This window comes from Perca flavescens, chromosome 10 (genome assembly GCF_004354835.1).
Source record: "Perca flavescens isolate YP-PL-M2 chromosome 10, PFLA_1.0, whole genome shotgun sequence".
NCBI lineage: Eukaryota > Metazoa > Chordata > Actinopteri > Perciformes > Percidae > Perca > Perca flavescens.
This window is the reverse complement of record NC_041340.1, coordinates 607,438-620,564: the sequence shown is the minus strand read 5'-3', so window position 1 is coordinate 620,564 and position 13,127 is coordinate 607,438. Positions and strand designations below refer to the sequence as shown.

The window sequence follows — 13,127 nt, the reverse complement described above, 5'->3', positions numbered from 1 at the left end:
AACTTGTTGCTGCAGTATATTACACTCTTCAAGTGATTTTGAGTTTTGTATGTCTTTTGCATTTATTAATCCTTTATTTCTTTGGCAGCATATACTCTTAAAGTCAGCTTAGAACTTGATCTCTTTTTATAAGATTCAAGTATTACATTGTTCTTTATTTTAATCTTTGTTAAATCTATATATTTTAATGTGTGTGGTATATGCTGTGTGTAAAAAGCTTACTGTGGCTTTAAGAAAACTTTGAGACAGTTGACCATGTGTTGGAGGGAGACAGGAAGGAGGGGGTGGGGGGTGAGACTAGAGGGGGACATGAGGCTATCGGGGCTCAGAGAGAGAGAGTCTCAGTGGAGAGCTGCTGGATCTCCGAGACCAGGACTAGGACCAGAACAAGAGCGGAATGGAGGAGGAGCAGCAGAAGCCGGAGCAGCGGAGCAACAAGGTCCCCAGAAGAGCAGCAGCAGGCTCGGCCTCTGATAGCAGCGGTGTTCAGGTCAGTGTTAGGACACAACAAGCACACTAAAGACACAAGATGGCCGACTCTCATGGAAACAACATGGGGGGGCTCTGTGGCCATTAGCACACATGCTTCTCTCTGGGTGAAAAGGGGCCAGAGGCGTCCAAAGAGGTTTTTAAAAGTCTCGCTGTGTTCAGCTCTCAGTCCGTTTGGAGCTTCTAACTGAATCTCTGGGCTTAGTTTAGTTTCTAGTTGATATCTGCTTTGGTTTACATTTGGGCTCCGTTTAGAGGACTCTTGTTAAGTTACTGCTGATGAAGAGCTACATTTCCTCCAGGTTTCCTCTTCAAAATAAAAGCATGTAGGTAACAAAGTAACCAGGGGCTTTTATTGTGAAGAATGTATAGGAAATGAAACTGTTTTACAGCTTTGTGAACACAGCGCTATGAAGATAGTTATGACAATGCTTGACTAATAAATACCAAAGTAGAGGACATAAGAGCAGGAATGTGTGTAGTAGTATTGTACATATTGGTGAATTAGAGACGTTTGATGAAACTAAACATCAAGTTATTATCCTCTTCTGACCAAGTAGTTCCAGGAACGTAGTTCTAGGAACAGTCCACTTCTAAACAGTTCTACTAACTACTGTCCCCCAAAACCGGTTTTAACATTTTCATTCACACTGACCAAGTGGTCATAGGAACTGGTAGGGGGGGGAGGGGGTAAGGGAGTTGAGACAGAGTTGTCTGAATGCTAGTGTAGACCTTTTGTGATGATAACACAAACATTTCACAAGAATGTCAACCGGTGTGATTAGATGGCTGTGTGAACACCAAAGACCTTTTGTTATTATAACTCAGCCATCTAACCTGCTGCTGCTCTTTGGAATCAAGCAGCTAGACCTACCTTCATGTGAACATGTACACATAACTGTAGTAACCCACTTTTCTATTACATATTTTATGTATATCAAAGTAAAACACAACACAGCCAACTTTAGAGTGCAAAGTCTGAGATTTAAGATTTAAATATAAATATAGTGCAAGGCATTTCAGTTCAATGGTAATATATTAATAACTACAACTAGCTACAACTAACGATTATTTTAATAATCAATTAATCTGTTGATTATTTTTTCTATTAATCGATGAATCGGATAAAAAACGAAACCAGTAATATACTGATTATTCTGCAGAATCACAACTTTTACTTTTGATACTAGTATTTTCATGCTGATACATTTGTACTTGTACTTATTTCTACACTGTGGTATCAGTACTTTAACTTGAGTACTTTGTGGTATATTTTATATTCTTATTTTTTATTGTGATATATTTTTATTTTGTTATTATGATTCTACGAGTCAGTCAGTTTGTCGTTAGTAAACCTCCGTACAGATCTGTTCTCATCTCCACGTTTGTTTTCTCCCCTGAGTGATTCTGATTGGCTGGCGACGTTTGAACTAAATATATTCAATATAAAGTTATAGCCTAAACAACAACATTTGAGCCCAGGGGAACGTTCTTCTCTAAAAGACAGACAGACAGGGTTGCAACAACGGTTATTGTAATAATCGATTAATCTGTCGATCATATTTTTCTATTAATCAATGAATCTGATTAAAAAAACAAAACAAAAAAGCATTAATTTACATTAACTCAATACATACATACTTGTTTTAGTTACTAGTTGTGTAAAGGTAAGTAACCCAAAGAGCAGATACAGACCAAACACACACACACACACACAGGGCCCCGAGTGGGGCTCTCCGATGCTCGGAGCCCTGCTGCTGGAGGAGATGTGACGGTGAGGACCGGTTCCACGGCTCGGTCAGAGACATGAACTGGTAGCGGCCGGTGGAGCTTCCACCGCTGTGAACGGGGTTTATCTTCAGGAGAAGGACTGAGATCTGTTAGTCATGCCGACGGAGACTCTTAGGTGTTCTGGGGTTGACCCGCGGGGGTGAATTGTCTGCAGTGCTGCGAGGGTTGTTGCCGTGTTCTGATTGTTCTCATCTCAGCTCCGCCAAAATAGACATGCCATTTCAAAAATCTATAATTTATTGTCACAAATATCATGTTTTCAAAAGCATCACTTTCATCACATTTGATGTGATATATTTCCAGCAGGAAACTGACTGCAAGCAGGAACATCTGGACCCAAATGAGCAGGCTTATGTGGCGGGGGCTGAGCCCCGGAGAGCCCCCGCCCAATTTAACACTCTCTGATGGTATTTTCTCTACTTCCTGAAATTCATTGCCAACTTTTTTAACTTTATCGATTCGTTGTTGCAGTCCTATTAATAACCATATTGTAATTGTAAAATTGAAATATACGTACATGAGGTAGATGAGCAGAAGCTGGCCAAAATGCATGTTGCAAATGTTCTGTATTACTACTTTATTATCTACTATTATAGTTTTTACTGTACAGTTTCTAAAGAAATTAATTCCTAAATCCCCCCTATATGGTAATGGTGTAACCCAATACTTCCCCCACTCATATTAATACACTTAAAAAAATGTCCTTCATAGGTTTGCAGATATTTCCAGTTCATTGTTGTTCAAAATGACTGTAACATTCTCAATGTTAAAAATTGAGAGTTTTTACAGTATGGTTTTGAAATAAATGAATTCCATCATCACCAGTTTTGGGGAAGTTACTTTTTAAAAAGTAGTGTTTGCTTATTACTTCTTACAAAAGTACTTTACTTAGTTACTAGGGGTGGGAATCACCAGAGGTACCACGATACGATATTATCACGATACTTAGGTCACGATACGATATTATTGCGATTTTAAACATATTGCGATATTCTGCAATATATTGCAATTTATTACCTTTTTTCCAACTTCATTATTATGTCCCCAAAGGAAAACTTTGTCAACATCTGTTTGTTCATCTCACATGAATTTTATTGCTGTAAAATGTGACTGTCAAGCTGACTAACTAACCAGCACTTTAATGAATATGTTATAAATGTTGTATACACCTGGCAAACTGAACTGTTTGCATTTTTAATTAAGGTGGACTAGACTGTAATACCAACAGGTATGCACTGCTGTGCTACTACAGGTATTTTTACAATTAAAATGAGTACAAAAAAAGCGCGACGGAGTCACGTTACCTTGGTTCCGGTGTTTTTTAGCAAGTGACAAAATCCTTCATTTTCCACAACGTTGTATGGACGCAGGTCTTTGCACATGAAGTAGGCGATGGCTTGAGTTATTTTCTTAGCTCGCTCTGAATTGGGAGGTAGCTTTGTCAAGCTAAGTGTGTCCAGTGTTGGTTGGTTTTTGGCGGAGCTGGTTTAGCATTAGCTTTACCGTCCTCGGCTAACGCTAACTCTGGATGGTGGCGTGTGAGATGAGCCCTCATGTTTGTGGTATTCCCTGAGTATTTTATTTGCATACGACACTCCTTGCAAATCCCATGTCTCATATCCATCTCAGTTGTCCCCTCCTTGTTAAAAAATCCGAAAAAAGTCCAAACACTTGATTTAAACGCAGATGGTGCATTTCTGATTTCTTTCTCTGACGCTGCCATGTTTATTTTATCTACATCCGCCTGCACGCTGACAGTCACCCCGCTGACCTCACCAGAAAACAAACAGCGCCATCTGGTGGACTGAATAAGCAATTGCTTGTGGGGGGCTTGTGTCGCTGTCAAATCTGTCCCTGGCAAAAGTAACGTTGCGCAGGAGTGAAAAATTAACTACTAGAGCCGGGACTTTAACGCGTTAAGATTAATTAATTACAGACTTTAATGCGTTAAACAATTACACAAAAAATGACACGTTAAACATATTTTACGCATTTTAATCACACTTATTTTTGCACCGCGGGACGTTTCTCACTGGATGAGTTTCGGCGGACCGATTATACTGGAGCACCAACTAGCGTTCATGACTTCAGACCTTTTATATATGTCAATGCTTCAGACCTTTTATATATGTCAATGCTTCAGACCTTTTATACATGTCAATGCTTCAGACCTTTTATATATGTCAATGCTTCAGACCTTTTATATATGTCAATGCTTCAGACCTTTTATATATGTCAATGCTTCAGACAACAACAAACCACAGTGAACATGAACGAAGAAGCTGACGAGACAGCTTTGGTTGGCCCCGTGGATGGGACATTTTGTTATAAAAAACGAACGGATGGAAGCGTCGATTAGAGCATGGTTGTGTGCAAGCTATACAACAAGGAATTCTCATATCACCGCAGCTCATTGAGCCTCAAGTATCACCTCGACGCAAAACATTTAGCAGCTAGCGTTAGCGTTAGCGTTAGCCCGACTCCGAGTACAAGGACCCAGACCCAACCTACACTCCACCAGATGACTGGTTTAAGGACCAGGGTAACTAAGTCTGAATGTACTTGAAAGTATTGTGTTTTACTTAAAGAAAACATAGTTTACAGAAGGTCTACCTACCATTTCTGAAATGTACTATATTTCTAAATATGCTATTGCTACACTTAATGGCAAAAATTGCACTGGTCTGCTGGACTTGGTTGAACAAAAATAAACAATATTGTGTTGCTTAAGCTTATGTATTCAGTCATTATTCAATGGTATACTAAAAATCCATGTGAAAAAAATTACTTCTCACTGTTCTCAGGTCAAATATTTATGGAATTAAAATGCGATTAATTTCGATTAATTAATTACAAAGCCTGTAATTAATTAGATTAATTTTTTTAATCAAGTCCCGGCCCTATTAACTACGTTTTGTTACCCAATTTTTAGTAGTAGCTAACACTACTTGTTACCTGAAAAAGTAGTTACGTAACTGTAACACGTTACACAAAACACGGATCATTGACTATATGATCAAAATGTAAAATATATCATGTGTTTACTCACCATAATTCAATGAAGTTAATACACTCAGACAATGAGCAAAGAAATGCTTGGAATCAAACTCACATTAACGGACGCCGGGGCCACAGCCGAAAAACAAACTCCATTGTTTTCAGGAAATCAATCTTCTCACTTTGAGATTTCTTCTCCAGTAGAGTACATGCAATCACATGCTCATTTCCAAAGTATTGTTGCAGTTGAGTCTTTGCCTTTGCATAGCCTGAACCAGTCATGTGGTGACAGCTTCTGACAAGTTGTTGTGGTTTCCCCCTGGTGTGCTGTTCAAGAAAATGTAGCCATTCTTCAGCATTGTCAGTCTTTTCCTCAACTACTTGTTCAAAGGACCACATGAAGGCCTGGTACTGTAGAGGGTCCCCATCAAATATTTGGATATCTCTCTTAGGCAGTGATGCAAGACATTGCTGATGCACCAGCATTGCTGTTATCTCATTCTGTTTTTCCATTCTAGACAACATGTGGTCCTGGTCACTGTTAGTGTTAGTGGACAAAGGTGTATGGACATCTCTGTGATGAGCCACTGGAGGCGCTGTAGTACCAGTATTTAGAACTGGGCTCTGTCTCATCAGCTCTGGGGGCCTCTGCTGGAGATAACTGGTATCGTCTGTCCCTTTTCTGTTTTGGTATTCCAAAGTGTAAAACAGCAATTCCAGTTGCTGGTTTTCCTTGTTCATCTTTTCCAAGTTGATGTGGAACAAAAGTCTCTGCATCAATGTTAAGAGCTTCAACAGTTGTTTCCTTTTTCTTAAAGTCTGATTCCATGCCATTAGATGGCTGAGAAGCAGCACTCCACATACCAGATCCAGAGCTCCTTCAAACATTTGCTTTTGCCACTCCTGCAGCTACATCGACTTGAAGCTGCAGTTGTTCTTTTCGTTGTCTTCTCTTCTCTTCCTGTTCCTCCAGAGCATGCTTTTCTTTCAGCAGACTTTGACGTGCGAGCAGAGCAGCCGGTTGATTTCATCAAACTGTGCTTTAACTTGTGAATCATTTTGATCATCTCTCATGAGCTCTTTGAGAGACCCTATCTGCTCCTTTCATTAGTTTACTTCCTGTTTACACTGGGTCTGAATTGACTCAATCTTGCTTGCAAGAATCTTTTCAGTCAGAATAATTTTTCTTTTCTCCAACAACATCAATAGCCACATCAATCCCATGCAGGTACGAAATAATAACCAATACGCTGAAGCCACAACACACGCCAGCCAGCTGTCCTCTCCAAACACAGCAGACACAAACCTGATCAGCAGCAATCAACCGCCACAACAACAGCAACACCAAACTTCAACAAGTGGCAGTAACCTGTTCACACTGTGTTTCAGACAAGCCATAACACAGTACAAAACACAGGTTACATACCGCTGTATGTACTGTATGTATGTGTGTGTGTTTGTGTCCAGAGTATTTGCTCCACACATAGGTCATTAGGGCTAAGTCTTCAATATATTTGGAATATCAATTAAAATATTCACATTTTACATGAAAAAAAGTTACTCTCAGATGTGTCCAGTTTTGGACGTTGCATAGCATTACTGTATGTGCTGGGGTACATTTTCACATAATTTATATACAAGTGGACACCGGAGTATTATCCCCATATTGATATAAATACACCCCAAAACAAGCTTTTGGGGATATTGTAGTCAAATATAGTGATTGTGATGTCATAATGCAGCAACACAGTAATCTGTATTTTCTGTCTTTAAAAAACTACTAATCAACCAAAGGTTAAGGCTGGTGATGGTCTGTATTTTCTAATCAATGAATCCCGTTAAAGACCCAAACCACAGCTTCATCAATCTTCTTCCTCCAAAAACACATCAATGAGCAACATGTTGTTAGGAAGTGATTAGCTAGTAGTACAAAGGTCATGCTTTACATACTACTACGTATACTACTAATAAGTACGAAAAATAAAAAAAATGATTCTTTAACCCCCAGGTTGCCAACACACATACGCATGTTAAAGATTGACGTTTTTTTTTGACGGAAGCCTGCTTGTTGCTCTGAGTTTTTTATCCAGTTCTTTTGAGTCTTTCCAGAACTATCCTGTCGTCCCTTGCACAGATGTAAGCATGAAGATGTCTTATACTCTTTCAGGTTTCCTTTTTTGGGGAGTTTCTCCAGGTATCCCTCTGTCCAGTCGCTTGGCACCCTTTCATCCTCCCAGAGGTATCCAAAGAGTTGGTGAAGTAGTGCTGTTGCCGTTTCTGGGTCTGCATTGGTCTCTTTCCAACCAAGTAGTTCCAGGAACGTAGTTCTAGGAACAGTCCACTTCTAAACAGTTCTACTAACTACTGTCCCCAAAAACCGGTTTTAACATTTGCATTCACACTGACCAAGTGGCCATAGGAACTGGTAGGGGGGGGGTAAGGGAGTGACCATTAGTGATGATAACACAACAAGAATGTCAACAGCTGTGATTAAACGGCTGTGTGAACATATAACATTACATATGTTAGCATGTTAGCATATATAAGCATGTGTTAGCATGGATTGGCATGTTAGCATTTGTAAACATTTTAGCATATCTAAGTATGTTTGCATGTGTATCGCTCCACCATTGCATCTAATTCTCTGTCTGTTTCTATAGAAACGGAGAGGAAGAGGGGGACTCGGACATCACAGCTGTCAGCACTGTGGCAAGTCCTTCACAACATCTGGAAATTTAAAGATTCATCAGAGAGTTCACACTGGAGAGAGACCATACAGCTGTGAACAATGTGGGGCAGCTTTCACACAGTTAGGTGCGCTCAAAAATCATCAACTCATTCACACTGGAGAGAAGCCGTTCTGGTGTGAGCAATGTGGGAAAACTTTTTCTCAGAGTGGTAACCTTACAGTCCACCAACGCATTCACACTGGAGAGAAGCCATACAGCTGTGACCAATGTGGGGCAGCTTTCACACATTTAGAAAACTTAAAGTCCCACCAACGTGTTCACACTGGAGAGAAGCCGTTCTGGTGTGAACAATGTGGGAAAACTTTTTCTCGGAGTGGTACCCTTACAGTCCACCAACGCATTCACACTGGAGAGAAGCCATACAGCTGTGACCAATGTTGCGTAGCATTCACACATTTAAATAGCTTAAACTCCCACCGACGTGTTCACACTGGAGAGAAACCGTTCTGGTGTGAACAATGTGGGAAAACTTTTTCTCACAGTAGTAACCTTAAAAAACACCAACTCATTCACACTGGCTCCTCTTGAACATGTTCTAAAGCCAAGCTGTTGTTAGAGAGGAGAGAGGGAACAAATAGCGTGAGTCAAGATGCTGTTTACTACCCAGATAACAAAAGAGAGCAGTCCCGAGCCCAAAGTAGCCGAGTTCCAGGACCACTTGCAGGCACTAACCTGATGATAAATATGGAAGAAGAACAAAGTGTGGAATTTGTCAGAGAACATAACATTGAGTCAAAAAGAGCATGTAAAGATGACAAGTGAAAACCACGATGAGTGTAACATAACAGTTGTTTTCCAAGGAATCAGATGATGAGATATTCATGGTTGAAGCTTGTAGAAGAAAATGATTTACCAGTTTTAGTCTCATTTTATCCTAATATCCTCTTTCTGGTCACTGATTAAGTTGATCATATTTTACCAGATTTTTTTTAAATACACACGTTTTTCTTGTGTTGTGTAACTGAATATTATTAACAATATACATCAAGAGATGGAATTGTTTTTGGATATAGGACTGTCATCCTTTATATTTTACTTTATTACATTATTTATTTATATGTTTTGAGTTGGGTTTATTTTTTTCATTTTTTCCTCTTATACTCAACATACTATACTATGACTTTTTTGGACATACTATACTATGAGTTTTAATGATTTTTTCGGAATACTATACTATGACATTTATGACTTTTTTTGGCATACTATACTGTGACTTTTCACGACTTTTGACATACTTCACTATTCCTTTTTTTAATCACATTTTTCTCGACATACTATAGTACTACTATACTATGACTTTTTATGATTTTTTTCCGACATACTATGACTTTTTTGACTTCTTTTTACATACTATACAATGACTTTTTTAACATACGATGAGTTTTATGGCTATTTTCGACATACTATAATATGACTCAATGATTTTTTTTATAGTCTGCATGCTTTCAAAGATATCCTATGAATGTATTACATAAGGTTATTATGTGTGTGTGAACCTCACATGCCAACTGATGACGTTGATGTGGGGGGGTCCTGTGTGGTGAGAGTTATGGAAACATCTGGGTATGACACCATGACAGGATCGGGAGGCCATGAGAACTAATATTCTCCAGGTGTAATTATTATGTTTCATGTGAAGGAGAGCTGAATAACAATTTATGTAATCTTCTCCTGTGACCTTTGGAGGGGGCCTACCCGACAGCAGAGACCACCTAATTGGGGGACCCTAAGTTGTTATGGTGATGTGATTGACAGCTGGTTCTCCAGATGTGAGGCCAAAACTGTATAAAGGACTGTTCATGTATTGTGAAGCTGATCTATGAGTGTGTATGTTTATATATCTGAATAAAGCTGCATCTAATCTGAAGACATCTGAATCAGTCATCTGTGAAGTCTCCTCAATCTATTTCCAGATATCAACTATGACGTTTTGACCTTTTTAAACATTCTATATTACTTTATATTCCTTTTTCGACATACTAGTATATGACTTCATTAGGGCTGTCAAACGATTACATTTTCTCAATTGCGATTAATCGTTGAATTTCTATAGTTAATTGCAATTAATCGCATGTTTATTTCAGAACAGTTTTTAAGTACATATTGACAATGGAAAGCCATTCTTACCAGTGTATCTTGATTGGGAATTAAATGAATGCAAAGAAAGTTACTTTATGAACTTGAATTTAAGATTTGTATTAGTTTATTACATATTTAATCTAGTCACACATTTGAATGCACCACGAGGGTTGAAAATGAACTGTGCATTCAATGAAACTGGTAATTTACAGCCTTGTCTGTGTTTTTCCGACAACAGCAGCTGCAGATTGTTACATCCCGGTGTTGAATCCTCTCCAGTGAAATACAGTCACACTGTACACCGTTTAGTGTTAACTGTCAGCATTGTAACCGTGTTTAATCCAGCTACTAGCTAGCGGTAGGCTAACGTTAGCTGCTGTCAAGTGTAGTGTCACGTGCAGCGATGTTTCTCTTTCCTGTAACGTGTGTTTCAGAGAATCAGAGAGAAGTGCAGACATGTCAGTGGCACCAGAATGATGCACCGAAATCCGTGTTGCTATTCCTGAAAAATGAACGCATTATGCTCGACCCTTAATCGCATCACGATTAATGTGTTAATGCTGACAGCCATAGACTTCATATTACTTTTTTGACATACTATACTATGACTTTTTCATGCTTTTTTTAGTTAGGAGAACTCCCTGACTGCAAACCATCGTTTATGTTTATGAATCAAACTTGTTCTTGTAGCTCCGCAGCAGCAGCAGCTAGTAGTCCTACTGGTCCAGTTTGCTGCTAACAGTGACAATGAAGAGCCAGTAAGGTTACCAAGCAGCAGCTATATGAGCCCCCAGAACTCCAGTTTGGGCAGGTAGGGTTGACTGAATATTATAAGAATTAATAAGAGTGTGGTGTTGACATGCTCTATATGAAAAATGCCCTGGGATAATTAATGATGCCAGATGATTCAGCACTACCATAATGACACTGATTTGACTTGATGTTAAAAGGAGAGATTTGTGCTGAGAATTATGACAATTTATAAAATGGGATTTAGTGTCAGAAGCAGAGCCAGTAGTGTGCATTAGGGATAGCTGCTGTCAGTGTGGATGGCACATCTACTGTAAGCTGTTGTATCACAGTGTGGGAACAAGCAAACATGATCAGAATAGTTACAATATAATCACTTTTTATGCCGAAAATATTACTTGTGACCCATTATGAAAGTTATATGAAATATTCAAAGGAAAAATAGATTATAGTGTCATTAGCAATTGCAATATAATGTATCTTGTTCTTTATTTAATCTGTGATTACTTATTTGCACAGAAACATATTCTGATATTGTTCAACATCATTGGGTTGTTGTTAAAATGTTAACTTTTCTAATAGATCTACATTGTGAAGCAACACTTGGAAATAGTGATATTTTACAAAATACACCGAATTACAAGGATGTAGAGCAAAGGGCGCTATTGCCGACATATACTAAGGTTTTGATTACATTTTTTTAACATAGTCATTCGTGAAGTAAAGTGGGCCGGTCTAAGGCATGAAAATCCAGGGCTGAAAATGAGTCCCAATCCGGCACGGACTCCTCCAAATCTCAGAGAACACAGATGGGATGAGTTATATTTTGAATGTGCACCAAGTTTTGGACATGAGCAGAAATCTTGCTCAAACATCTGAAATATTACAGTCCAGGGGTTTATTAATCTACAAACTGGAAGCTAAAATGAACATACACTGGCTGTTACCAAGCTGGGCTGACCCCGAACCTCCTCAAGGCCTCCAAACGCCACTGGCACCAAATATTGTGATTGTATTATGACTTTATTCAAAATATTAAACTATGATTTTATATTTTTTTTGGACAAACTGTATTACTTTTTTTGACAAACTATACTATGACGTTTTATGACTTTTTTCAACATACTATAATATGACTATATTATTTTTTTGACATACTATACTATGACTTTTTTCAACATACTATTATGACTTTTTATGATTTTGTTTACATACTATACTATGACTTTTATGATTTTGTTTACATACTATACTATGACTTTTTTTTACTCTTTTTGACATACTAGCCTATTATACTATGACTTTTTATGACTTTATTCAACATACTATACTATGAAATTGTATGCCTTTTTTCGACATACCATACAATGACTTTTTCTGATTTTTGTTTTACATATTTAACCTTTAGGCCGGTTACACACTGCGTCTCAGCTGCATGTATTTTTCGGTGTCCTCCACACCAGAAGCGTGTCTGACGCGGCGCTGCTCCTGCTGCTAGGTACAGGGAGGGCTGATCTCGGGACAAAGCGCCGACACATTCAAACTGGGTAAGTGGGCTGTCTGTTTCTAACAACTTTGTGTAGCTGTAAAGAGCCTATATAGCCTATAGTCACTCAGAACACACACTAGGTTGTTACTGGAGCCTATCCTACCATTTATATAGAGCCTACTGATTAAAGCAGGACAACGTCGGCAGTATTGACGGCAAAATGTTACAGAATATTTTGTTCTGTATGACAGGTGCAACATTTGAAAAGCTTTTCTCTGAAATTTTTTATCTACATTGAGGTCAAAACCTCGAGACCCCTTTCACTTCTACCAGCCAGATTTGATCCCGTCGGTCTGGGGATTGAACCCACGACCTCCCGGTCACGTGCGTCTCTAACCTTCAGGCCACCACTGCTGAGCTGTGTCTTCTCTCCACTGTTCCAATGACTCCTGATCCATTTGGATTTTATTGTACTTTTAATTTTGCAATGCAATTGTTAAATAACAATTCCTTCATTTATCTAGTTTAGTTTGTATTTCACTCCAGATTTGCTTATTATAAGAAAATATTCTAAACTTAGGGATGTTTCCAAATGTTATTTTTCTTACCATCCATTAAAATAGTTCTCCATGAACCCCTCTGTAAATAAAATGGGACTGTGGCTGACTGCCCAGCGATGTAAGAGTCCCACTTGGATGTTTACAGTTGTTTCTGTTGAGTCAGCAGAGTGTGGCTTAAAAAAAACTGAACTGTGGCACACGCTTTATGAAATAAAGCTCAAA

The 13,127-nt window shown here is 38.7% G+C and overlaps 1 protein-coding gene across 1 annotated transcript; it reads left to right on the top strand.

Annotated features, from left to right (window-relative positions):
- The first annotated feature begins 304 nt into the window (after positions 1-304).
- LOC114563395 (zinc finger protein 239-like) lies at positions 305-9,092 on the top strand. The gene is made up of 2 exons (XM_028590255.1): positions 305-490; positions 7,938-9,092. Exons 1-2 carry the CDS (start codon positions 398-400, stop codon positions 8,553-8,555), a joined length of 711 nt encoding a protein of 236 aa, XP_028446056.1. The 5' UTR covers positions 305-397; the 3' UTR covers positions 8,556-9,092.
- Positions 9,093-13,127: the final 4,035 nt, after the last annotated feature.

Bases quoted from the DNA above. Each gene is read 5' to 3' on its own strand.
- LOC114563395 (XM_028590255.1), top strand. From the start codon at position 398: ATGGAGGAGGAGCAGCAGAAGCCGGAGCAGCGGAGCAACAAGGTCCCC. The intron at 491-7,937 runs GTCAGTGTTAGG...CTGTTTCTATAG, and splicing joins CTGATAGCAGCGGTGTTCAG to AAACGGAGAGGAAGAGGGGG.